This window comes from Muntiacus reevesi, chromosome 22 (genome assembly GCF_963930625.1).
Source record: "Muntiacus reevesi chromosome 22, mMunRee1.1, whole genome shotgun sequence".
Lineage (NCBI taxonomy): Eukaryota > Metazoa > Chordata > Mammalia > Artiodactyla > Cervidae > Muntiacus > Muntiacus reevesi.
The window spans coordinates 29,515,599-29,541,686 of NC_089270.1; the positions used below are offsets into that span (position 1 = coordinate 29,515,599).

General features: G+C 39.7%; 1 protein-coding gene across 6 annotated transcripts in view; it reads right to left on the reverse strand.

The window, feature by feature from the left end:
- RUFY3 (RUN and FYVE domain containing 3) overlaps positions 1 to 26,088 on the reverse strand; it is a 96,174-nt gene that overhangs the window by 64,295 nt on the left and 5,791 nt on the right. For 2 of the 6 annotated variants that reach the window (XM_065914671.1, XM_065914669.1), the window contains exon 1: positions 12,936 to 13,735. The exons of 3 other annotated variants lie outside the window; for them this stretch is intronic. In XM_065914671.1, the coding sequence (XP_065770743.1) occupies positions 12,936 to 13,113 (178 nt within the window). In that variant the 5' untranslated portion in view covers positions 13,114 to 13,735. Of the gene's footprint in view, positions 1 to 12,935; positions 13,739 to 26,088 lie in introns of those variants that run through there. One more of the 6 variants, XM_065914672.1, reaches the window with a different exon arrangement.

A 26,088-nucleotide genomic window follows, 5' to 3' on the forward strand; every position in this document is an offset into this window, starting at 1 on the left:
GCTAACTTATTAAAAAAAAAAAAGCTAAGAGGTCCTGTTATAATAAACCAGTAAGTTAGGCCAAGATCTATTTTATTCCCAAAGTATAGTAAAAAACAAAACTATTAGCAGGGAAATACAAACAATCCTGGAAAAAGTAATATTAAGTTACTGTTATACTGTGATTTATAATAATAAATATATATTTGGTTTTAATTTCCAGTTCCTGACACAGGCTCCTGAAATCTTATAAACTCCTAAGTGATAAGAACACTAGAAGCATCTTTTGTTCTAATGAGATTACTCTGGGGGTTTCTCAAATGGGAGTTGGTTGCCATAATTAAAAGTTTGGAATTATAGCACCCTACTCCCACTTCTCTGGAGAGACAAGAAGGGCTGAAAATGGAGTTGATAACGGGTCTTATCCGTATGAGGAAGCCTCCTTAAAATCCCAATAGTATGGGGTTCGAAAACTTTCAGGATGGTGAACACATTCGTGAACCAGGAGGGTGATGTACATCAACTAGAAAGGGGACAGAAGCTTCTGTGCTCTGGGCCTTCCAGACCCACCTCAGTCTACGTGTCTCTTCATCAGTCTGTACGTTTGTATCCTCCAACACACCCTTTCATAAACTGGCAACATAAGTAAGGGTGTCCCTGAGTTCTGTAAGCTGTTTAGCAAATAGCTGAATTTAAGAGAGAGAAGGTCATGGGGACCTCCGATCTGCAGCCCAGTCAGCTAGAAATGGTGGGTAACCTGGGGACCTACCACTTGCAGCCAAAGGCTGTGTGTGGTGGGGGTCAGGGAGTAGTCTTGAGGATCTGAGCCCTTGATCTGTGGGATCTGATGCTATCTCCAGGGGAACAGAGTTAGAAATCAGTTAACTGTGGGACACCCTGCCCTTGTTAAAGAATTGCTGCTATTGGGAAAAAATCCCACACATTTGATGACAAGAAGTGTCAGAAATCAAGTGCTTTTGTGGACTGGGTAGCTGCTGCCCGTAGAACAGAACACGGTGACATTCTCAGATAAGACAGAGTACATCTCAGAAATACCTAAGTTTTACAGCTCTAGTAGAAAGAAAAAAGAAGCTGCAGCAGCCTTTTTACCCCAGAAAGTAAACGCTAGCAATCTTAGAGAAGCATGGAATTTCTCAGTGTACAATCAGAAGTAAAACTCATTCCCTTCTGCATAGGAGATTGCCACTAGCTTAAGGAAAACAGAAAAACAAACAGATACAATATTACACAGTTTACAGCTACTGAATCACCTGCCCTAGAAAACCACACTGTTTCCTTTGAGAGTTCAGATTTTAATACAGTGAGAGAAGCCACACCAAGTACAGCAGTCAAAGAGAAACATGAGTTGCTAGGAGGCAGCCAATGGGAAAATGCATGATACCATGGCATTAAATTTTTTTAATGTTTATGGCAGCTTGGAAATGTGTATAAAAAATTAAAATACACTACTATTTGATCCAGAAATTCCACTTCTAAAAATGGAAATTGTTCAAGACAGAAACACAATGATATACCAAGAATGTCTGTGGTAGCCTAATTTAGAAATAACCTAAACGCTTGTAATAAGAGAATAAAGAAATTATGGCACATTCAAACAGCTAAGGCATTAAAGGAGGTGGTACAGATTTCCATCTATTGATGTGGAGAGAAAAAAGGCAGGTCACACAACATAGGTGTACACATAACTTATATGTATAAAATTGTGTGAGTTTGTAAATGAACTCCATGTGTATATGTTAAAAAAGAGAATCTGGTTACTAAATCTTAATAGTGGTTATTGATAGGTGCCAGAACTGTAGATGAATTCTGTTTCATATTTTTTACTTTTCTGTATTCTGTGACCTTTTAAATGTGAATATATTATTTTTTAACTAGAAAAATCAAGTTGTTTTCACTAAAATATTACATAGTAATACTAAATGTATCTTCTAGAAGAAACCCCTTAATTTTTTTTTCATTTATTTTTATTAGTTGGAGGCTACTTTCCAATATTGTAGTAGAAACCCCTTAATTTTAATACATGATTTAATTTTAATTATAGGGAAAAATATTTACTTAGAGGCTATTTCACAATAAGTCTGGTTCAATGTCCCTCTACACACATATTTCTAAGCTCATCAAATTTTTCTATTTGTTCTCTGACAAAGTTCAAACAGGAAAAACTGCAAGGGAATGAATTTAATATTTACTTCCCTGTACTCAAGAGTGCTTCGTAGCAATCCAAGTGACTGGTGGGGGCTGGAACAATCACAATGGAAGATCGTGCCCCATTATACTCTCCTTCCCCAAAAGGGGCACAACCAAAAAAGCCCAATTAATACAGAACCAGAAGTGAAGAGCGGGCTTCCCTGGTAGCTCAGCTGTAAAGAATCTGCCTGCCAACGAAGGAGATGAGGGTTCAATCCCTGGGTTGGCAAGATCCCCTGGAGAAGGAAATGGCAACCTACTCTAGCATTCTTGCCTGGGAAATCCCATGGACAGAGGAGCCTGGCGGGCTACAGTCCAAGGGGTCGCAGAAGAGTCAGACACTCCTGAGCGACCAAACAAGTGGAAAGCAGAGAATACCGTGGGCTCTCTCAAAGGACAGCCACGCTCTCTCCCCAGTCAGGGCCCATAGGTGCCCAGGCCCGGGAATCCAACCACTAGAATTCCTGAGCTCCATCACTGAGTACTAGTTATGTAATCTGGTACAGCATTTACCTCTAGAAAATGATACATAACGTCTGTGATTGCCTTAGGACACAGGATGTTCTGGCACTGGAAGCTGATGAGCCACAGAAGAGTTATTAGTGATGTGAACTACAAAGAAAGGCGCACATTAAAGTAAAAGCTCCACCCAAAAAAGGTCCAGAAAAAGCTCACCAACATACAACAAAGACGGTAGTAATGCTCTGTGATTAATGACTGTGCACTAAGGCAGATGCCAGTGACAGGACTCATAAGGAGCTGGGAAGAAACTGAAACAGACCTGAAGAAAGCTAATTTTAGGGAGAGCAGGTTACCATCAGCTCAGAGGCAGCATGGAGCTCTTCTGTTGCTTCATTTACGGATTGGGGTGCAAAGAGAATCCTGCTGATATTTCTTCCAGATTCTGGATTCTATAAAATCCCAGAGGCAAGTGGGTAAAACTTACCGTACAAGGGAGACTAGCCAGGCTATTCCCAGATCAGAGCAACAAGAAGGAATGAAACTTGTCCAGAAAACTTTGTCTGGCAGGCTTCTGAGATGGTAATACAATCTATAATCTATTCACTGTGAGAATTTCACAAAGATTGCCCTGTACACGTGTAATCACAACTCAGAGAACCTGACCATGTAACCGGCTGGTAGCAACAAATGTTCTAGTAATCTCACTGAGAGCAGATTACAAAAGGAGGCGTGCCAAAGGAAAGAAGAGTAACATAATTCTATAAAATAGACAATCCTACTCACTGCAGCAAATTAAAAGACGCACCTTGCTCCTTGGAAGAAAAGCTATGACCAACCTAGACAGCATATTAAAAAGCAGAGACATTACTTTGCCAACAAAAGTCCCTCTAGCCAAAGCTATGGTTTTTCCAGTAGTCATGTATGGATTTGAGAGCTGGACTACAAAGAAAGCTGAGCACCAAAGAACTGATGCTTTTGAACTGTAGCATTGGAGAAGACTCTTGAGAGTCCCTTGGACAGCAAGGAGATCAAACCAGTCAGTCCTAAAGGAAACCTTGAATATTCTTTGGAAGGACTGATGCTGAAGCGGAAACTGCAATACTTTGGCCACTTGATGTGAAGAACTGACTCACTGGAAAAGACCCCGACGCTGGGAAAGATGGAAGGTGGGAGAAGAAGGGGGTGACAGAAGACGAGATGGTTGGATGGCATCACCGACTCAATGGACATGAGTTTGACTAAGTTCTGGGAGTTGGTGATGGATAGGGAAGCCTGGCATGCTGCAGTCCATGGGGTCACAAAGAGTGAGACATGACTGAGCGACTGAACTGAACTGACCCACTCAGGTTTTGTTTTCTGAGCATAGGATAGGAGTAAATTAAATGCTGTACTGAAAGCACCCAAGTCTAGACACCGTGGGCCACTCACGCACTGTATGCAGCATATAGACAGCTTTGAAAACAAAGTATGCCAAAAAGTAATGTTTTTTGGCCTGTTACCTGGAAAAACTCAAAATGTCTAACTAGAGATATTAAAAAATTATACTAGAGATTGAATCCAAAGCAGTAGTCCTGCCTTAAGAGCTATGGGTCCTGTTCATGGATGTGGGAAACTGTCACAGAAGGTACTTAACTCTGAGGTAGACAGATGGATGAGTACACAACTATAGTTTTCATAAAGCTTTTTTCTTTAAAGAAAAAACAACACAGTATCCTGACTATAGTAATATATCCTTTTATAGGATATTAGGGGGCAACAGGATGAGATGGTTGGATGGCATCATTGACTCAATGGACATGAGTTTGAGCAAGCTCTGGGAGATAGCGAAGGACAGGGAAGTCTGACGTGCGGCAATTCATGGGGTCACAAAGAGTCAGACACAACTAAGTGACTGAACCATAACAAGAATATTTGGAAGACATAAAGAAGTATGAAGAATATAAAAATCCTCTGTCGTTCTACTCTCCAGAGAAAACCACTTTTTACATTTTTGGTACATTTCCTTTCACTTGGGTGCACATGTATCTATATTTAAATCAACTTGTGATCACACTGTGTATGTGGCTTGGGAGACAGCTTTTAAAACTTACTATACTTTAGGGACTTCCCTGGCAGAACTGCGGTTAAGACTTCGCCTTTTAATGCAGTGGGTGCAGGTTCTATTCCTGATCAGGGATCTAAGATCCCAAATACCGAATGGCCAAAAAAACCAAAACATAAAACAGAAGCGATATTGTAACAAGCTCAAAAGACTTTATAAATTGCCCACATTAAAAAAAAAAAACTTAAAAAAAATTAAAAAAAATAAATAAAACTTAATATACTTTAAACAATACCCTGGACCACTAAATATTCTTCCACAATGCCATTATCAATGTTTGTGGTACTGATGTTCTACAATTTATTGAATAATTTTCCTGTTAGGTTATTTAAGTTATATTTAAAGTTTTACTACTATAAATCATAATACCGTGATGACTATACATACTTGTATATTTTGCCCATATCTCTGATTATTTCCTTAGGATAAATGTCTGGTATAACCATTGGAACTTAAGTTTTGAGGCACCCGATTCACACTGATAAAGCAATTTTCGAAAAGGCCATGCCAACGAATATTATACCAGCACCTGAATTTTCCTATATTTTCATCAGCACTGAATATTATTCAAAGATATGTTCAACAAAAAATTACTTGTTATACTAAACTTCTACTTTCAAAATAAAATACAGTGAGTCTGAATTATGAGCTAAGTGATTTCAAAAAAAATTTTAAATATCCAGAAACCATAAGCTGTGTGTAACGGAAGGTAAGGTATTACAATAGTCTTTTGTTTTAAAAGTGACCGTTTTCTGGGGATTATGGGGCATGTGTGTGTGTGCACTCAGATGATGTTGCGTCTGACTCTTTGCAACCCCATGGATTGCAGCCTGCCAGGGTCCTCTGTCCATGGGATTCTCTGAAAATATTAGTGGGTTGCCATCTCCTCCTCCAGGGGATCTTCCCCATCCAAGGATGGAATCCAAGTCTGTTGGGTCTCCTACGTTGGCAGGTGGATTCTTCACCACTCGTGCCATATGGGCACTGAGTTCACCTAAAGTATAATAGATAGCTAGCATAAATAGTATATACAGTAATATGAGGCCTACTAGTGGGTACAAAAGTTTTGCCCTAAAGAACTTTCTGTATAAGTTTATACAAGTGTGAATCACATAGGCTAAAATAAATCACCAGAGAATGATTTCAAGTGTATTCAATCAAGTGATGGAGACAGAAGACAGTGATTCAGGAGATGAAGGATACTGGACTTGTCAAAGAAGGTTCATGGATGAAGGGAGCCAGGGGTCCTTTCTGGTTCCTAATTTAATGTCAGTGAGAAGAATTTAAAGCAGAAATAGTATTGACAACAAGAATAATCATTTTTTTCGGTAGTGTACAGAATCACAGCCTGGTTGAAATAGGCAAGTATTGAAAAGGAGTTTGAAAATAACATTTGATAAGTAAAATTATCCAAAAGAAGGGCATGGGAATAGTTGGCTAAAGAATAAGGATTCAACACAGTTATTGTTTCTGACAATCCATAATCATGAACATCACTGCTACCACAAACAGCTTTCCATGTCACTTTGCACATTCATTTGAGAAACATTTAAAATTTAGCACGTAAAGGTGCCACCTGCCCACCAGGTCAGTCTCAGCAGTGTATTATTTTTATTGTTTGACAGCATCTGTACAATCATATAAATATTTTCACAGACTTCATAAAAATGGATGGAAAGAGAAAAAAAAAACCCAAGTGGATAAAAAGCTAAGGTATCCAATTGAACTGATGGCAATTGCCGAGTATGCCCCAAACGGCATGCTTCTGGCCACATTTGGGCGCTCCCTGGACATAAGCTGGCCAATGCCATGTTCAACTGTGTATAAAACGGATGGAAATATGTCACCAGAGACTGGGAAGAAGACGTCCCTTATTATGTGCGGGTCTCTTGCTGGACTTACACTCGCTGAATTCTGCTATAGGAGAGCTGCATGTAGGGTGGATCCAGGCTGCCAGAGTGAGTCCCGGCTCCACCACTTACCATCTCTGTCAATCTGTAAAATGGGGATGACAGTACCTAGGCTCCGTGGGTTTTTGTACAGATTAAATGAGGTAATACACACATATATTACTTAGAGGAAACAGTTCCTGGCACAAAGTAGCTGCTCAGTAAAAGACAGCATCTCTTCCTACGTCACTGTTGCCGTCACTTTTTCAAGAATATTCTACATTCAATATAGAGACTGTCTGAAACAGACTCTTGTACAAGAATGAAAAGCTTATTTTCATGAAGACTTACTTGGCAATTTTATAAAGAATGAATCAGTATAATAGGAAGAGAAATGGCTTGGAGAAACACTGAAAGTAGGTGTGGGAATCTGAATGTGACATAGTTAGATCCTGGCAGTTGTGGAAATGAAAAGGGAAGATAAAATTAAGTGCTTGTGGTGGAAAAGAGCACCTCTCTCTTTTATGCCCTAACACATACAGTATTATTTGCTTAATCATAGTAGAAAACTATGATAGCTGGATGCCTTAAATCCAGTTTCCATAATTTCATACACACACACACACACACACACACACACACAAATGCAGAAAAGATCATTTATATATATATAGCTAAGTGATACTTTGGATATCATTAACATATGTTTACTTATTAAAATAACTGAAGCCTTCATTTTTCATCAACTTCAGTTAAAGCGGTTTCATTTAAGAATCTTTGAGCTTCACATGGTTTATAATTTTCTTAGTAGAAAATACATGTTCATCATCAGAAATATAAGGGAAGGTTCGCACATAAATATGTGAAAATAGAGTCTACTCACAAACTTGCAAGTTACTGGTATTCAATATTAGCAGTAATGACTGTTTTTATTTTTCTGTTAATTGGGAGAAATTCTTATTTAAGTCTTATTCAAGAGGGCTATTAAAATTCACATTATATGATGATTTAATATATACTTATTTTATTAAAGTATGGAAATAAACACACACACTAATGAACTTATTCACTGTTAAAACACTTCAGATTTTACATCATATTTCTTTATATATATATATATATATATATATATATATATATATATATAACATTATATACAACCAGAAAAGAAAAAATATACTATTTCATCACTAACCCTAACATTTTGTCCCTGGTAGAGCATGTAGTTTTATTATATTTCTTCTCAAAGAAGTGAAAACTTACTGGAAAGAAAATTTGGAGAGACTGAAAATCTTTCAGCTCTGGTATCTGGGTCTCTGCAAATGCTGTCTCCTCCCCATTCCCCACCTCTAACGTCCCTTGCCTCCAGTTCATAACCAGAGAAACTCTTGCACAACCTTTAGGTCTTAGTTCAAACATTACTTACTTCAACTGGAAAATTTCCAAGGAACTTCCTAATAAAACATGTTTGGTTCTGTACCATAGCACTCCCGCATAGATGCTCAGGCATGTCTGACTCTTTGTGACCCTATGGAATACAGCCCTTCAGTCTCCTCTGCCCATGGAATTTTCCTGGCAAGAATACTGGAGTGGGTTGCCATTTCCTTATCCAGGGGATCTTCCCAGCCCAGGAATCAAACCCGCATCTCCTGTGTTTGCAGGCAGATTCTTTACCGCTGAGCCACCCGGAAAGCCATTTTATCAATACTTGTTGAAGTACCCCACCTCCTGCTTGTCAATAAGCTCAGAAAATACAGAGAATTAGGCTTGGGCACTGTGCTACACCTCAGGACCTAGCATAGCGTGGAGCATAAATTACAGGTGGGATACTTAAGTGTATGCTGAATGAAGGGCCGAGGGTCTGATCTTATGATTAAAACAATGCATGTTTTTCTAAACATTGATTTTCTTTGGGGGTTCTAATGGTCCCTAAGGTTTTTTTCTTCCCCAGGAAAAATAAAGTACAGATAAAAAATTTTATATATAATTTTTTGGATCATCTTCCCAGGTTTAGAAGCCCTGTACTAGACTGTAGTGAGTTGATGCTGTGAAGTTTCTTGGTAAACAGCCATTTGGCTTCCCCTGCCAAATGTCCACTGGGACATGCACTTTTTTCATTAAAACATATGCAGTTCCCAAGCAGAATGGGGTTTTGCTCTTGTGCAATGATATTAATGAGTAAAAATACATTAGTAAATGTCAATGGAGTTATCTCAGAACCAGACACTTTCAGTAGTCACTAAAAAACAAACACTTTCTATTTCATCCTCAGGGGATTTTTTTTCCCATGCTTATTATATCAGCAGATTGTTTCCTACTAAATGGGAAAACCTGATCTGAAATCTACATCCATACTGTCCCTTGGGAAGTTTGGTCACTATGGATTAGAATTCCATGTCCAGTTCCTACGAAACGTGATTGTCCTTTAGCAACTAAGTACTTCACACATGTTTACAGCAGCCTCTGACATCATTGTTTCATCTTTTTTCCTTGGCAGTGAATTCACTGAGGGCAAGAGCCATTATTTCTTAGCCTCTAGAACTGGATTTTGCATCAAGGGATGCTCAATAAACATTTCTGATCAACTGACAGATCAAACACATGTAGAACAGGATCCTTACATGTAGTACAGTATCATTACTACAATCACAGGCGTTACATACAAGCTAGCTCCTTATACATTACTGGGTAAGTGCCAGATGCTCTAAATGAACACTAAAGCAAAATTTGACTGCCAGGGGAAAACTGGACACTTACGCAGTAACAGTCTGTCTGAAGCCGGTCACCACACACACTTTTCTATAATCAAAGTTCTCTGCAACTTGAAAATCAAAGGCTTGACCAGAGGTTCTCTTCTTAACGTGTCCGCTGCTGTATCATTTCTTCATAGTCTGCCTCTTACTAACTGTATTTGGAAAAGGTATTTTCTAAGTCAAAAAATAGTTCACATCTTTGAAGAGTTATCTTTGTAACCAAATGGTCTATTTTACTGTACTAAAGTGATCTATTTCACTTCGCAATGTCAGATTCCTCTTCTTTAAAAGAAAGTTAATGGGAAAACAAGTATTTCTTGATAACCGAGTTTTATTTTTAACCAATTATTTTCCTGTTTGCAAAGGCCCAAGAAAGGACAATGCTGAAATATGAGTTTAAGCTACTAACCACCTTTAGTCTGTCCGGCAAACAACTAGCTTAGACTATTCCAGAAGGTTAGATACAAAAACAAACAAAACTAGAAATACATACTAAACAGGCAGGAGATTTAGCAATGGGGCTTACAGGTGTTGAAGCTCAAACCACTGCTTCATGAATAACTATTACACAAATAACTAACATTTATAAGGTACTTGACATTAAATATCTTGCTTAATGCTCCTAACCTACCATCATGGCTACCACTCCTAACGACTTACTACAGCCCAGCCCAGCATCTCACTGTGTGCTGCTTGAAATGTCCCTTCCCGTCCTCACCCACAACACTATCCGCCTGTGATCCTACAGTTATCATACAAAGTGGAGCCTAGCCCAAGCATCACTTCCTGGATGAAGCCTTTCCTGAACCCTCTTCTTGCAATCAAAGACTTGGAAATTTGTTCCGGGTTTTTACAAAAGTGTACTAAAAGAAATGAGAGACAGCTGATCTCCTTGACCACCAATAAGTACTGAAATAATGAAGTGAGTTTTTATTCCCATGGATTTAAGAGTTAAGGTGGGCTGAAACTCTGGGTCTGATCTACACTGTGGACACTGAAAACAACAGCTGTTTTCGGAAAATAAAAGTTGGAAACCACACAGCTTCAACCAATGAGGCCACAACAAGATGATTGTCTTAAGAAGATACATGATGTTTTGGCCCGTTTTCTCTCGTGGGAGTCAGGGGTCCCAACGCAGAATTTGCACAGTCAGATGTCCTTCCTTCTGTCTGCGAATCAACCGGGAAGTGTTCTGTGAACACTCTCTGTGTCTGGACACCAAATGCTCCATTTTGTCAACACAGCAGGGCTCCTGTTATCACTGGTCCAGCAATCACCACTTAAAGGTTAGTAGCTAAATTAAACTTAACAACTGTCTCTAGCATTAATATTAAAGCAGACATTTCTTGGGTTTAAGTGACTGTTTAGACATCCAGAGTTAGCCAGTACAGCAAGGCAACAAAATCCCTGTCTTTTATTTACTGGCTTCCTAGATCACTGAACCTATGGATGTTTTCTTGGGCCTGGACTTTCTTTTATTACTTCCAGTACTAATAATTTGAAATTGTTGCTTCTTTTACCCAGTTGAAGGCAGAATTCCAAAATTCATTGCCAGCCTTTCTCTATTTTCCTCCATCCCTTCTCCAGTTGATTCTAAGGTGTTGGAAACTTTCTATTGTCTGTTTCCCCTAAGCCAACGATGTGTCACTTGAGCTTAGGTAGCAGCCCTCATACAGTTTCCATCAGATTTCTCCATAGAGAATTCAAACAGCACCACTACAAATGCTTACGTGAACCAAGCAGCTCACTTTTGCTTACTCACAGGAATCTTGCTCAGAAAACAAATAGGTATGCAAACCATTGTTACTGTTGTTCAGTGGCTAAGTAGAGTCCGACTCTTCCTGATCCCCACAAGACTGTACCCCACCAAGCGCCTCTGTCCAAGGGGTTTCCCAGGCAAGGATACAGGAGTGGGTTGCCATTTCCTTCTCCAGGGGATCTTCCTGACCCAGAGACTGAACTTGTGTCTCTTGCATTGGCAGGCAGATTCTTTACCACTGAGCCACCTGGGAAGCCTATTCAAGTGATTAAATTTGTTCAAAATTAGAGACAATGACATATTAAATTTATAATTAAGGGAATATATGATATTGTGTGACTTTCAAAATAAACATTTTTAAAAACAAAATATGCAGACTGAGGCAGCCGCTGAAAAGACTTCTTGGTAGCATTCTCAAAATGTACTTTTCTTCCCTAAAGATTTTTCAAGCTCGGGAAGCTGTTCTAAACAGTACCGGCATTGTATGTGCCTCCGGCTGATGTCTCCTGACCGCCTTGCAGCACATTCTGAAACTCAGAGCCAAAGGAAGCTGTCCAGCAGACAAACCAATTGTTAAGGGTGCAAAGGGCCTTACAAACTACTTAAACATTGCCCCTAAAGACACACCCAAATGACTGCTTTGTGCTTCGATGTTAACCCTCTCTAAAAGCGGCTAACTGGGAAAATAAAATCCTTCTCAGACACAAAGAGTGAAATCTGAGTCATGATAAGATTACAATGCTTGGTCAAGGACAAGGAATCACTTTTTCTAACCCAAATGCCAGGTGCAATTCACCTTGTACCCTCTGTCCTGAAGTATGCCTAAACACTGGCCAGACTGTATGCAAAATGTATTCTCATATGCGAGCATTTCTTTCTTCATTATTTTAAGGGTAGAGAACAAATACTAGCTAAGAGGCCAGTACACAAAGGTACAAAACAATTTGATTCAAACTAATTTTCTTCCTTATGGTATTAAGTTCACAAAATTTAGGGGTAGAAGATCAAAGCCTCTCAGAATTTAGAAAAGGTTCTGGGAGAAAGTCACAAGTCAAGAGAATACAAAGGTCTCAAAGGGACTAACAGTGGAGATTTCACATAGGTCAGCAGCTACCACAAACAACTTATAAAAAGCAATGGCCAATTGGTTCCATGGGTAGGAATTACCTTATCAATCATGCTTAACCTCTTAAGGTATTATGCTCTTTTGAGACCACAGTCATTAAATAAGCACTGAACATAAAACTGCTTTCTCATCTAACCTTACAATCTATATTATTTTAAAGAAAGAATGTTTGACCATGCATTTTCTAGATATCACAGCCTGTTTAACATTATATCCTGATGATAGGATACCCTTCGTGAGTATTTCAACTATATCACATACACTCCTATAATTAATTAGTCATGCTATTTTACCTTACTCTATTAAAAATAACTATAATTTCTATAATATGTTAGCATCTAATCAGAATTAACAGCTTTTCCATTGGTTGATTAGGATCAGATGTGACAAGTGATCTCAAATGTTCTTTAGAGCCTGCAAGACAAAGAACTCTAAGCAAGCACCAGCATCTTTTGAAAGGCTACCTCAGAGGGCAGGGAAAAAATATTTTCCCCCAGTAAAGTAGAGAAGGGGAGCTGGTAGTAGGTTTAAGGATGAAAGGTTTTCCGGGCCATTAGCTAGTTTAGAGCATGGGTTCCTCCTGCCTCTCCCTGACCCTCCCAGCCCGATTAACAATGAGGATGCTGGTGAGACACTGGAGGACGGGTTCTGACCATACCTTCATGGGTAGGCTCTGGGTCAGGTGTGAGTGAGATGTCATCCAGCTCTCGCAGGCAGAGCCATTCTCCATCCATAGACACTCGGAATTTGCAAAGGTAGATGGTCTCCATGGCAGCCTGTGTGATCTTGTCAGTGGTGGGGGTTGGCATGTCGGTTGGAGGCGTCAGAGCAGACATGATGACTCAGCTGGGACCACAACACACACACACACACACAACACACACACACACACACACACACACCCCAAACAAAAATAAATAAAAACCCTCCTCAACAGAAACCCCCAAATCCGAAGCTCTGTAACAAAGCTCTCAAGAAAAGAGGCGGGGGAGGGTTTAAAAAAAAAAAAAAGATGGAAAAATACCTATGCTTTAAGCACCAACTGTTTAAGATAAATAATTCTATGCTATCTATTCTCAGAGGCAGTTCCTACCACATAGCAACATAAGAGGATGCTTGTCTTCTTCCAGCTTCTCTCCTGTTATCTTCCCTTCCCTACCCTCTTCTTTTTCAGCAGAGGCAGAGGCTTGAAATCCTGCACAGCCGATGATACCTTAGTTGACTTTAAAAAAACTGGCCTCTGTATGAGTAAGTGAAAAATCCTCCTTCTTTCTACAGAAAAAAAATATACAAAAGAAAAAAAAAAATGAACAAAAAATAAACCAATATTTTCTGTTTAGCTTAAAAAAAAAAAATCCTGAATTGCAGAAATCACTTCCAGGATCTGCTCAGAGGAGCCGGGATGCTGAGTTCTAATAGGATTGGTCGTGCGCAGTAAGCAGGGTGTTGACCAAAATGGCTGACTAATGAACTGAACTGAAAATTCAGGCTCATGTGACCAGCTGCTCTGAACGTAGGGCGAGCAATTCCCAGGATGCTTTATAGATGCTGCTGATGCAGGGGGAGCAATTAGGCTGCCTGCTCTCATCGTGCACATCCCACTTCCAGACTGTGCTAGTCAAACTGTGATCAGACATAACACAATGCACCTATTCTCATCAATTCCCCTTGCTGTAGGATAAAAGGGCTGGGTAACAGGACAATTAATACTGGGTAACGCTGCACATCAAAAATGGTAGAAGAGGTAGGTAGGTTAATTTAACAAGCACATAATTCACTTCTTTTATCCTTATATACTTAGCTATCAAAATTCTCTGCTCTGCTAAAGGTGGTGTTTTAAGAAAAGCTAAAGCAGATTTTTGATTTAAATATACTTTCAGGCATTCATAATTTCCTTCTCCAAAGTACAAAGACTTAATTTTTCAGATTGGACAGAAGTGCAAGAAAAAAAAAACTGAAAACCTAGAAGTTAAATCCTTCCTGACTTATGGCAGTCCCCCCTTCACTTCTGACACTGCTGTAGTCACCAAGTATCTACATTAGATTGTTTCTAATAAGAGGATAAAACTATGCTATATCTTAAAATTTCTCCCACCCTGGAACATCCTAAGTGCATATTATCATATTCTATTTTGCATATTTTATTTTTCTATCTTTTGGCCACCCCACAAAGAATGTATGGTCTTAGCTCCCTGACCAGGGATTGATCCTGTGCCCCGTGCATTGGATGTGTGGAGTTCTAACCACTGGACCACTAGGGAAGTCCTATCATATTATCTTAAACCAATCAATCAGTTTACCCATCTACATATCTATAATATCCAATGAGGCCTTTATGCCTTGGAAGTGAAAACTTAGGTACTTGTTTTCTGAGCTACAAAAAAATGAGATAAGGGATGACAGAGATTTTCTTTGAAAATGTTTTGGATGGTTGAAAACAATTTTTTTTTTCTTTTGCTGATGGGTTTGGTTTTAAGGAGGAACATAAAACTTCAAGAAATACATTCCAAGATGATTTATTCTGTTCTAGGATTCCTTATGATTATTCTGTTCTAGGATTTCTTATGAGAGGGATATCTCACAACTAAAAGAAAAATTTCTTCTTGAGTATTATTAAAATAATAAGTGTTACATATATATAAATAACTGAATCACTTTGTTGTATATCTGAAGGTAACACAACATTACAATTCAACTATACTTCAACAACAACAAAAATTCTTTAAAAAGTAAATGAAAAGGAAAGCTGTATTGGAATAAAGTGTTTACAGCAAATACAAAAAAGTTCGGAAATGCCTCCACCCTCGTTTGAGATTGAGCTCAAAGGAAAAAATACTAAGAACCAAATTCTGTAGGTAAACAGGCATTTTCACACTGTTAGAGGGAAGGCAAACTGGGAAAATGCAAGAATGCATATACGTATATACTTATTTATAATCAGGGAGAAAATCAGCAAGCTAAAAGGAAAACAAACTATTCCAGGTAGGTTTATTCTTTTCTGTTTAAATCTCTTCCAACATTACCCCTACATCTGGACCAAACCTATTCCTTCATTCATTCAGTAAATATTCAGTAAGAGTACTCCACATGCCAGGCACTCAGCATGGAGCAGTAAGATCAGAACACTTTTTCTTTTTTTTTTTTTTTAAGATCACTTTTTCAAGGAAGCAAACTGCAGCCATGAAATTAAAAGACCCCTGCTCCTCCTAAGAAAGGAAAGCTATGACAAATCTGTGAAAGTGAAAGTTGCACCCAACTCAGTATACTCCATGGAATCCTCCAGGCCAGAATACTGGAGTGGGTAGCTTTTCCCTTCTCCAGGGGATCTTCCCAGCACAGGGATCAAACCCAGGTCTCCCGTATTGCAGGCGGATACTTTACCAGCTGAGCTACAAGTGACAAACCTAGGTAGCTGTTTAAAAAGCAGAGACATCACTTTGCTGACAAAAGTCCAGATAGTCAAAGCTATGGTTTTCCCAGTAGTCATGTATATCACATCTGTAGATGTGAGAGTTGAACCATAAAGAAGGCTGAGCACCAACAAATTTCGGTGTTGGAAGACTCTTGAGAGTCCCTTGGATTGCAAGGATATCAAACCAGTCAATCCAAAAGGAAATCAACCCTGAATATTCATTGGAAGGACTGATGTTGAAGCTGAAGCTCAAATACTTTGGCTATCTGATGCAAAGAGCCAACTCGTTGGGAAAGACCCTGATGCTGGGCAAGACTGAAGGCAAATGCAGAAGGGGTCGGCCGAGGATGAAATGGTTAGATAGCATTACTGACTCAATGCACATGAATTTCAGCAAACTCCAGGAGATAGTAGAGGACAGCAGAGCCTGGCGTGCTGCAGTCCATGGGGTCTCAAAGAACTGGACACAGCGACTAAACTTACATTTACAAACACGGAATATAAGCCTCCATTTAACACACTCACATTTGATTATAGTACAATTCCTTTCAAGTCAGATACATTTCCATCTTTATACATTAAAACTTAACGGGAGATAGTTTATAGTTTGAACTTTAAGCCATGCAACACTTTAAAACATAGTTAAGGAGTCATTAAAATCTTCAATCCAATCCCAAAGAAAGGCAACGCCAAAGAATGCTCAAACTACCACACAACTGCATGCATCTCACACACTAGTGAAGTAATGCTCAAAACTCCCCAAGCCAGGCTTCGGCAATATGTGAACCGTGAACTTCCAGATGTTCAAGCTGGTTTTAGAAAAGGCAGAGGAACCAGAGATCAAAGTGCCAACATCTGCTGGAACATCGAAAAAGCAAGAGAGTTCCAGAAAACATCTATTTCTGCTTTATTGACTATGCGAAAGCCTTTGACTGTGTGGATCACAATAAACTGTGATCTGGAATTCTGGAAGAGATGGGAATACCAGGCCACCTGACCTCCCTCTTGAGAAACCTGTATGCAGGTCAGGAAGCAACAGTTAGAACTGGATGTGGAACAACAGACTGGTTCCAAATAGGAAAAGGAGTACATCAAGGCTGTATACTGTCACCCTGCTTATTCAACTTATACGCAGAGTACATCATGAGAAACGCTGGGCTGGATAAAGCACAAGCTGGAATCAAGATTGCTGGGAGAAATATCAATATGCTCAGATATGCAGATGATACCACCCTTATGGCAGAAAGTGAAGAAGAACTAAAGAGCCTCTTGATGAAAGTGAAAAGAGAAGAGTGAAAAAGTTGGCTTAAACCTCAACTTTCAGAAAACAAAGATCATGGCATCCGGTCCCATCACTTAATGGCAAATAGATGGCGAAACAGTGGCTGAAACAGTAAAAACAGTGGCTGACTTTATTTTGGGGGGCTCCAAAATCACTGCAGATGGTGATTACAGCCATGAAATTAAAAGATGCTTACTTCTCGGAAGGAAAGTTATGACCAACCTAGACAGCATATTAAAGAGCAGAGACATTACTTTGTCAACAAAGGTCAGTCTAGTAAAGCCTATGGTTTTTCCAGTAGTCATGTATGGATGTGAGAGTTGGTCTATAAAGAAAGCTGAGCACCAAAGAATTGATGCTTTTGAACTGTGGTGTTGGAGAAGACTCTTGAGAGTCCCTTGGACTGCAAGGAGATCCAACCAGTCCATCCTAAAGGAGATCAGTCCTGGGTGTTCATTGGAAGGACTGATTTTGAAACTGAAATTCTAATACTTTGGCCACCTGAGGTAAAGAGCTGACTCACTTGAAAAGACCCTGATGCTGGGAGGGTTTGGGGGCAGGAGGAGAAGGGGACAACAGAGGATGAGATGGTTAGGTGGCATCACTGATTTAATGACATGAATTTGGGTAAACTCCGGGAGTTGGTGATAGACAGGGAGGCCTGGTGTGCTGCGGTTCATGGGGTCGCAAAGAGTCGGACACGACTGAGGGACTGAACTGAACCGAAAATCTTCAAAATTACACTGAATAGTTCCAGGAACTACAATATCAAACAGCCCTGGCTATCTGTACATATGACATCAAGATTCTAGGTCACTGGTACATTCTTAAAACATAGAACAGTGAATATATGAATTAATCTGAATGACCTGGGATTGCTTGTGTTGGGCTTCCCAGGTGGTACCAGCAGGTAAAAAAACCCAGCTGCCAATACAGGAGACCTAAGAGACATGGGTTTGATCCCTGGGTGGGGAAGATCCCCTGGAGGAGGAAATGGCAACCCACTCCAGTATTCTTGCCTGGAGAGTCCCATGGACAGAGGAGCCTACAGTCCATAGGGTCACAAAGAGTCAGACATGACTGAGTGACTAAACACTGCACCAATATATGAATCCAGCAGGTCACAAACAGTGACAGACAATCTTCCCATCAATCAAACAATAAAGCATGCATTTAACCCGGAACAGGAGATTTGGACTGATTACAATATAGCAGCACAAGAAGAACATCTATGTCAACAAGCAGAGTAGCTTGGTTAACGTTCCTTCCAAGGTCCTTCTCTTCAGGTGGAGGACACAGGGAGCGAAGTCCAAAGCAACTAAAACTTTTGCCCAGGAAAGAAAAATCTGTCCGCGCTGGTTACCCTTGAGTTTCCCATATCTCCCAGTTTGAGGAGGTGTTAACACTTATTTCAGAAATAAGAACTGTGGGTGGGCAAGAAAATCTGTCCTTCTACCAAGTTACACCTGTTTGCAGGTAAACACTCCTGAGTCTTCAACGTGACAGTTGCTCATTGTTCATAAGCAATACATTTACTATGAAAACCAGCACAATTTATAGAGATCTATGCTCAGTTGCTCAGTTGTGTTGAACCCTTTGCCACCCCATAGACCGTAGCCTGCCAGGCCAGGCTCCCCAGTCCATGGGATTCTCCAGGGAAGAATACTGGACTGGGTTGCCATTTCCTTTTCCATTAAATAAAAGTAATTTTAATTATTGCTTAGTCACGTTTTCACATTTGGGTCTTTACTATGTAAACATATTAGCTTAGAACATAAAGGCAATACTAAGTCATTGGCAAGACATAACAAACTTTGAACTTTTTTCTCATAAACATACTATTTATAAGCTATATTGGACTTTTTTCTCATGTGAGTGCACTTGTGAATGACAGCATATATTTGTAAAATAGTCGGGAGGGGCTGGGGTACAGTCTGTGGCTGTAAAACAGAATTAACAAGACTATGTAAAGTTTAAATTCAAGATAATGATCTGAATAATACCTATGTTCTAGCTGCTTACACAGCTCAAATTTTCCACATTATGATCGAAAGCAAATGAGATTCACTTTTCAAAGTTAGTAGTTACATTCCTTTAAAGTGTATTTACTCAGCTCCTAAGACAAAGACTGGTTTGTCATGCTCGATGGCCCTGTTATATAATGTGGAAAAATTATTACTACTTAAGGGACTATCGTTTATTGGATTTCTTTTTTCTGTTAGGTGCTTCATACATAAATATTATAGCAAGTCCTCACAAGACTCCTGCAAAGTAGATATTGATATTCCTTCTTTACATTTAAGGAAGCCAAGCTGAGCCACCTAACTGGTCCAAGATCACACAATTAACAAGTGGCAGATCTGGGATTTCCAGCTGCTTCTAGAATGCCCCTAAAGTCCATGTTTTCTTCAGTACTTTGCAACTTCAGCACTTCACCCCAAGGATCGCAGGGAAAATAAAAGGAAATAAAACAAAAGCAAAGACAAAGTAACAGAGGCAAGGTACTCTTGAAATTTCCTAAACACCAATTTCAACAAAGTTAAGATCTGAGGAAGAGAAAAATGTTACCAGCGTTCATACTTTACACCTTAATGTTTCACAAACTATATGTTCTACTTAGTCACCCTGATATAGCTAGTTTACGTTTTTAACAAGTGGGCCTTTTTTCTTCCCCCCCCCCCACCCTTTTTTTTGGCCATAGAGCGTGGCTTGTGAGATCTGGAGGATCTTGTCATTTCTTGTGAAATCTTGTCTGATTTCGAGGATCAGGAATTGAACCCAGGCCCCAGCAGTGAAAGTACCAAGTTCTAACCACTGGACCACCAGGGAATTCCCAAGTGGGCACTTTTTGAGAAACTACGAATCCAGTACGGATCTTTCTGCTTGTGCTGGGAAAGGGTCAACCAAATTCTTCCTGACTATCGTGAAGTATGTCACTTGCTTACTGTACCACTTATCTGAGAGCTGAAAAAACCACCTTGCCAAGTTTCTGCCACATTTACTTACCTAGGTGAACATGTTAAGAATACCTGATACATTCAGAAGTGTGAGAAGATAAATGAAGGGGGCAGCTATTTTCTAAAATGACTCATTTCAGAACATCTTTAAATAAGAAACTTCAATGCATAATTTTAAGTCTTAAAAAAAATTTAATATCCATGATACCATTGCTCAGCTGGAGAAACAGACCAGTGTCTTACATTTACACATGCCTTCTTTCTTCTGATAACTTCCCTGATTGCTCAGTTGTTAAAGAATCCGCCTGCAATGCAGGAGACCCTGGTTCCCGCTAGAGAAGGAATAGGCTACCTACTCCAGTATTCTTGGGCTTTCCTTGTGGCTCAGCTGGTAAAGCATCCGCCTGCAACAACCTGGGTTCGATCCCTGGGTTGGGAAGATCCCCTGGAGAAGGGAAAAGCTACCCACTCAAGTATTCTGGCCTAGACACAACTGAGCGACTTTCACTTCTCTCTTCTGAATTTCTGCCTCCCCTTTTGAGGCAACTACTTCTGAATTTTGTGTAAACCATTAACTTATTTTAAAACTATTCTTACAAATAATGGATGCCTAAACAATATCTTGGGGTTCCCAGGTAGCTCAAATGGTGAAGAATCTGCCTGTAATGTGGGAGACCTGGGTTCGACCCCTGGGTCAGGGAGATCCCCTGGAGAAGGGAATGGCTACCCACTCCAGTATTCTGGACTGGAGAATTCCATGGACAGAGGAGCCTGGCAGGCTACAGCCCATGGGGTTGCAAAGAGCTGGACACGACTGAGCGACTAACACACTTTCACTCAAAACTGCATTTTCTAAGATGTATCCATACTGTAGCATGTAGCTGTACTTTACCTTTCGGGCTGCTGATTACAAGGTAATAGTCCATTCTGCTAAGTCACTTCAGTCGTGTCCGACTCTGTGCGACCCCATAGACGGCAGCCCACCAGGCTCCCCCATCCCTGGGATTCTCCAGGCAAGAACACTGGAGTGGGTTGCCATTTCCTTGTCCAGTGAATGAAAGTGAAAAGGGAAAGTGAAGTCGCTCAGTCGTGTCTGACTCGTAGTGACCCCATGGACTGCAGCCTACCAGGCTCCTCCGTCCATGGGATTTTCCAGGCAAGAGTACTGGAGTGGGGTGCCATTGCCTTCTCCGAATAGTCCATTCTATATATAAACAATTTTTTATCCATTTTCATGCTGGTGAGCATTTGGCTTATTTCTAATAAGTTTTCATTTTTAAATGAGATTATTTAGATGCTTTTCAGAAATAGATTTCTGGTAGGTGTGCCAATTCTCCAACAGCTTTGAAGGTAAGAGGCCACTTCACTTATTTCTTTTAGAGTTGGCTAACTCCTCCTATTATGGAGGTCCTATTCTATACACAATAGTGTTTCTTAATTAGTAACTGGTGCAAATAAATCAGTTTGTAAAGATCACAAGTTCTGTTTCCCAAGGCTTCCTGGGTCATGGTTTTACAATTTAAGAAGAAAAGTCTTACCCTCCCTCAAATTTCACTTAGTTGCTGTTAGCACAAAAGTGCTTCCTCGATGAATTATCATCATGATGACACGTGGGAAAGCCTAGGTGTTTCTGCTAAATTATAAGATTATCCAATTGAATGATCATGACTTTGTCACATGCTCCCATCCTCCACTTCCTTCCCTCTCCCAGACAAAGCTCCGTTATATCTAGCTAATGTTGAGATTGCTGCAAGTTTAGGTTTATTGGCAAGCTCAGTACTACTTGGTTAGATATTAACCAAGGATGATACTATATACAATGAGTATACCTGAGAAGCTGAGTCATGACTGCCAGACTATGACTGTCAAACACTATCAGAAGTAGTATTACAATGCACATTTTTCTTGTTAAAATTAACCAACATAAGACAAAAATAACTCCTGCCTTAATAACTAAAGTGGATTTCATGGCTAACTGGCAGGAGGTAATAGTTTACAGATGTAAAGCTACCAACTGCTTAGTAGGCCATCTTGAGAAATTTATCCTTCTCCTGTCTCAATTTATTCAGGTATTAAAAAGGAACTAAATAACTAGCTTCACGAAGACCACAGGCTCCATAAGAACTTGGCCTGTTTTGCACACCATTACACACTTGCTTAAAACAGTACCTTCCCAATACCAGACTCTCAGTAGATACTTGTTGGTATAGATATGAAACTTTAAAGTACTCTATATTTTTGCAACGGTATATTTCCACCCTCCTGTTTCACTTCAACCATGAAAACCCCAAGTTCTAGAAAATCAAGCTATATTTATGCCCCCAAAGATACTTCATTCTAACACAGGCTTTATTCATTTATACATAACAAATTCAATCATTTAACAAGTATTGTTGTTCAGTCCCTCAGTTGTGCTGACTCTGCGACCACAAGGACTGAAGCATGCCAGGCTTCCCTGTCCTTCACTATCTCCTGGAGTTTGCTCAAACTCATGTCCACTGAGTCGATGATGCCGTACAATGCATAAGGTATTATGTGCTAGTCACTATGGATATGAAGAAAGAACAAAGGCAATAGACAAGAAAGAGAAAATGATGGGTGTTGTTTAAGGAATTCCAAAGTCCCTGTCACACATGTGGCTAATTCAGTGCCTCTACATATATAACTGTTTTTTCTACCACACTGGTATCTTGTGAATTTCACATTCATTCTTTTTTTTTTTTTTTTAGCAAATAAGGTTTTGCTGGGCAGAACAAGAAATTTGAGGGCCACTGCTGCCTAAGGAGAAGCCTCCAGTTTAGAAGGTGATTCCAGTTATGGGAGATGGTGAAGGAGGCTGAGAGCACGTGGACTCAAGTCAGAATGCCCACAATGAATCCGAGGTCCACCACTTAGAAGCTGAGTAACCTTGGCAAAGTATTTGTTTCGGCGCCTGTTTCTTCACTGACAAAATGGGGATACTCCTAATAACTACTTCCCAGTTAGATGAAACAATGTAAGTGAAATGCTCAGCATGGCACTTTGCACAAAGCAGACAGTCAGTACACGACAGCCATTATCATCATTTTCACAAGTGATTCTGCCTTTGAGAGTTCTGGGGGAAAAAAAAAAGAGGAAGGGGATATATATATACACATAGCTGATTCACGCTGCTCTACAGCAGAAACACAACACTGTAAAGTAATTATACTCTAATATAAATAAAAACCTATCATCGCATGAAATAAAAGTCAGTAAGGATCAATGTTCAAGGGACTAAGGCAGAGGAAAGTAAAAAGGTTATCTGTGTAAAGGGTATGCTGGGGTATCTCTTGAGCCTTGAGGAAGGAAGAGGAGAGGGGTCAGAGTTTTGCCAAGCCTTCACATCCGGTGACTGTATCTCCTAAGTTCGTAAAAAAAGGCAGGGGAAGCAGATAAATGTCTGTGGAGAGTCCCTAAAAAGACTGTAAGGTTAGAGAGACAAACCTCATTTTAAAAGGCAACATGCTGAACCAATTAATTTCTTCTGCTTCCTAGGTGCCACTTGTCACAGTCTTCCAATCTTTCCTTATGGATTGTGAGGTTTCAAAACTTCCCACCTCTGCCCCATCATTCACGCCACTCTCGACACATGCAGAGTTTCATGTCCACTCCGTATAGAGCAAGTCTAGAACCACACACTTAAGATGTTAATTTGTAAAGAGTATGATATTGGCCCAGCAACACCTGATTCCTGATCTGTTTGAGGAAGACTATGAATTAACTTTGCACAACTATTCAAATAGCTACAGTGGAGGGCATGACCATATTGATACGTACCCAAGCATTTCTTTTCACATAATTTCAAATTGATTCTTTAATGCTTTGGTATACTACTAAATTATTCCCAGCATAAATTTAAAAGCTCATACTTGAGCTACTTTGCTCCATAGAAGACATTATAATGTTAATAAGATTTGCGTAGAAATGTGACAGCTGTGATGCTCTGCAAAGTTCATTAAAATAGGATTCTACTTTTACTTATGATGGCTACCAGTTGCCTGTGCAATGATAGAGAAGCCGCATGTCTTTTATGCAACTTGTTTAATTATTTCAGGAATTTTCAAAAATATTAGCTGACAAGGAGTTATCATCATTTCATCCAGTTAATAAGGCTAAACTCTTATCATCATCCACCTAGACTTTTTCTACCTATGACCTGCACTAGAAAAATATGTTCTCTTAGCTTCTGGAAGTGGGAGGGGTCATATGTATACCTATGGCTGATTCATGTTGATGTATGGCAGAAACCAACACAATATCGTAAAGCAATTATCCTCCAATTAAAAATAAATAAATTTTAAAAGGTCACAAAGGGAAAGGATGTGAGACAAAATACATTCTAGTGAATGTGTTTTGAGGCCAGTACTATTCTTTCAGTCTGAAAAGCTGCTTTCTTTATCACCTTTCCTCTGCTGTCTCTCCCACCCAGCAACTTTTTTTACTGCCCTCTCTCCAAACAGGTTTCTTTAAGGCTTTGGTGAGGGAGCATCGTGATTAAGTACATGAGCTTTGGATACTCAGACTATTCAGGAATGTGAATTCATTCTCTATCCTTCAGTTAAAATAAAAAAGCAATGTGTACAAATATTGAATTATCAAGATGTGTACCTGAAACTAACATATGTCAATAATAGGTACCGAGGGAGGATGGGTGGGGAGGGGGTTAGACTGGAGGTTTGGGATTGACATGTACACACTGTCATATTTATATCAGATAATCAACAAGGACCTACGGTGCAGCACAGGGAGCTCTGCTCAATATTCTGTCATCATCTAAATGGGAAAAAAATTTGAAAAACAACAGATACACGGATACGTATAACTGACTCACTCTGCTGTACCCCTGAAACTAACACAACATTGTTCATCAACTGTCCTCTAATACGGGAATTCCCTGGTGGTCCAGGGGCTAAGACTCTGTGCTCCTGATACAGGGGGGCTGGGTTCGATCCCTGGTCAGGGAACTAGATCCCTCATGCCACAACTAAGACGCTATGCAGCCAAATAAATAAAAATAAATGTTAAAAAAAAAAAAAAAAACTATCCTCTAATATAAAATTAAAAATGTCAATTATACCTCAGTAAAAACAGAAAACAAAACAAAACACACACACACTTCTAGGGACAGGGCCAGAGATTTCTCTGTTAACAGAGATTTCTCTCTTAATAAGACCTCCAGGTGATTCTGATGTGTGCTGAGGTTTGAGATAAGACTTTCCCTAAAACCAAAAAATCAGTTATCTCCAGAATATAATCTTCTAAATCCAAGGTTACTACCAGAATTTACTTTATGTAATAGTTTCGATAAGGCACTTAAGAGATTGAGTCAAATACTCTGATGAAAGCCATCTGTTGCACCCATCTATCTCCCTGTATGAATTCTACATGAACTACTCCTCCCCATTTTTTCTTTTCAGCTTTCATTGTTAAGTGAGTAGTTTTGTGTATTGGCTCTTCTATCTGATGGAAATTCTAAGAAATACCTCATAAATATAACCCCCCAAACTGGTAAGTACTGATACATGTGAAGTTTTTGCCTGCCTGCCTAGCACATAAAAATATTCTATTCATAGAATGGTAGCCACTAAGTACCATGATTATCTTACTAGTCACGTTCTTTATTAATAATTGTCTGGGTTATAGAACTACAGTAAAATTTTTGTCATCTAATGAAGAGCTTTTTAGGATCCTATAGTATCTAAAATGAAGCTAAGATCAGAACTAAGAAATAAGAAAACTCTGAATGAATAAGCCCATGATTATCACTAGCAGAGCAGCCAAAACAAAGTCAAAGGCTCAGAGATTACATCTAATATTCTGAAACTGTTGCTTTATCCATTAAAAGCATAACAGAATTTTTTGATAATGCCAGGCCAGAAGAGCAGGTAAAAGAAAAGAAAGCAGGCAGAAAAGAAGGGGAGAAGATGGTTGGGGAGACAACTGTCCAGGCAGCAGTGGTGATAAAAGTCACATCAGGAAGGCAAGAGGCAGACAGCTAATTCAGTCGTGAGGTAGGAACTGGGGCACAACCCAGGGCCTGAAATGCTCAGGATCCCAGGTCATTTCAACCGCGTGTAGAAAGGACCCACCTGGATTTATTACCAGATACTTTTAAGGACTAAGCTGGAAAAGGGCATGG